This window comes from Gavialis gangeticus, unplaced genomic scaffold (genome assembly GCF_001723915.1).
Source record: "Gavialis gangeticus isolate Ggan-Ray unplaced genomic scaffold, GavGan_comp1, whole genome shotgun sequence".
In the NCBI taxonomy this organism is placed as follows: Eukaryota; Metazoa; Chordata; order Crocodylia; family Gavialidae; genus Gavialis; species Gavialis gangeticus.
This window is the reverse complement of record NW_017729031.1, coordinates 30022365-30024615: the sequence shown is the minus strand read 5'-3', so window position 1 is coordinate 30024615 and position 2251 is coordinate 30022365. Positions and strand designations below refer to the sequence as shown.

At 45.6% G+C, this 2251-nt stretch overlaps 1 protein-coding gene across 2 annotated transcripts in view; it reads left to right on the top strand.

Moving 5' to 3' along the window:
- The window catches only part of KALRN (kalirin, RhoGEF kinase), a 721807-nt gene that overhangs the window by 646538 nt on the left and 73018 nt on the right, over positions 1-2251 (top strand). For both annotated transcript variants that reach the window (XM_019522566.1, XM_019522565.1), the window contains one exon: positions 1720-1789. In XM_019522566.1, coding sequence (XP_019378111.1) covers positions 1720-1789 — 70 coding nt within the window. The remainder of the gene's footprint in view (positions 1-1719; positions 1790-2251) is intronic.

Sequence of the window (2251 nt, the reverse complement as noted above, 5' to 3'; positions counted from 1 at the left end):
AAAGCCCAAGCCAGCAATCTGTGGGGGAGAGGTTAGGGTTGGCAGGGGAGCTTCATTCCCCCCCTCCCGTTCTGAAACAGTGACAGGCTGGCAGACACAAGTTATAGAAGATGCTATGTTTTGAAACGTCTTCATGTAAATCCTCCTGCAATGAGGGGTCAGATTTATACCTGATCGGTCACCTTTTTTTTAAGTGGTCTGTGGCCACGCGCTTGTTCGGACATGGCTGTAGACCGCTTTCTCTGCCTGCTTCCTGTGCCCAGATCAGGCAAGAATTGTCACTTCTGTCTGTACCCCCAACTTGAGAAACTACGTTATGTATTACAGTGCTTACCTCCTTGTGGCAGGGCTGGGCAATGGGTGGGGAGGATTATTGGCAGGGATAAGCCTGAGCCTTTGTTTATCTACCTAGCTTATCAGCTCATCTCCTTCACAACTTGCCATGGGCGACTGGTGCCTCCCAAGTCTGGGGGGACACCAGATCACCGACGGGGGGTCCCCCAGCGGCCAGTTGCCGAGCCGGCAGCAAAACCGGAACGGCACTTCCAGTTTTGCATCTGGCACTTCCAGGAGGTGCACAGCCGATCTCAGGGGGTGCACTTGCACCCACATGCACCCCCTACTCATCACCAGTGCAACTTGCTTATCTCTTCATACCTTGTAGCACCCTTCAAAGGATCTGATAGCACCCCACAATGCCCTGGCATCCTGGTTGAGAATCACTGGCCTAGGCTTAAGTTTTCTCAGCAGAGTTATGTCTGAGGGAATGAAAACCAGATGTGTCGGCATAAGGGGCAAGGAAGAACCATTTCCCAGGGGCTGTAACAGTAGTGCACAGGGAGCACCCCCATAAGGGGGCACCTTGAAATTTTTCCCAGCTCTGAGAACCTTTCTGGGCCCTTGGTGGAAAAGAAATCACATCTTCAACCTCTGCAGCTCTGCTAGCAAAAGCCCAGGCTGTCGATGGAGGTAGTCCACCTAGAAATCCCTCAATTCCAGAGAGGAAGACGATGAAAAAAGGGTCCTGTGTCTCTTTAGGGTGATGGTCAAAACCTCTTTAGGGTGATGGTCAAAAGGTTTCTAAAAGCTTTGTTGAAGTGTTTCTGCCTCACTTTTAGGCACGTAAACCAATTCTTAGACGTTTTTAAACCATAGATCTTCAAAGCGTCTGGTCTAGGCTAGACAGTGTTTTGTAAATTCGCGAACAGCCTCATTGATCAACCTGCCCTCGTTACCACTTTCTGAAAGACTTTCAATTAAAAGCTTGTTTTCTTGAAACTAAACTGACAAGTGTGGCAGAAAAGTAATTTTAATTTGGTCAAGACTTTTTCTCTGTCTCTGTTGACCAACGGAAAACGTCGGTGAAACCTGATGTTTTCACACTTCTCTTTGGCTATTGGATGAGGAGTCTTCAGTTGAAAACACCCTGCTTTGCATTGTTTTCCATTTGGGTTTTTTGTGGGGGAGGTTAACCAGCTGAAATGAAAACCAGCACACACACAACTGAATACTTCATATCCAAGAGCAGACCTCTTGCACTACACCATCTTAAATGCATACAGCATGCTGCCATTAAAGGAAAAAGCAGGTCCTTTCCCCCACTCCCCTCTCAATTAATTTTATTATTGACTTCTTTTAGGTAGGCTGGATAATTCAGGGTAGGAAAGACAAGTGTGGCATTGGGAGACTTTCTAAGTTATTCCTCTTCTTTAATTTTAGCTTTTTCCTGGCTGAACTGGAAAAGTGTCTTCAGGAACCTGACCGCTTAGCGCAGCTCTTTATAAAACATGTGAGTTGTCTCCTGTGTCCCACAGTCATCGTCTTAGGCAAAGCCTCTTTCCCCATGTTGTCTGATTTGTGCTGACTTGCTATTCTTATGTGTGTTAAATGTTAATCTACATATCCAAAAGACCTAGAGTTATTTTGTTGTAGCTATTGAAATGCCCTACAATGCAAAAAGCTGTTTTAAAATTGTGGGTTTTGGGGTTGTTGGTTGTTTTTTGGGGGGGAAGGGGGGTGCGGGGGGGGTTGAACAAAAGATGACACTCCATTGCCTATGAATAGATGATAAATCATCTTTACACTATCAGAGTCATTGTCAAGAGGCTTTGAGTTGGGGTTGGAGCTAGACTCCCAATGGGAAACTCCAGCCTCCTAGCAAATTTCAGCCCTGGCGGAGCAGGGGAACCCTCTTCTGATTTTTTTTTTTTTTTTTTTTTTTTTTTTTTTATTTTTTTTTTTTTTTCTTTTT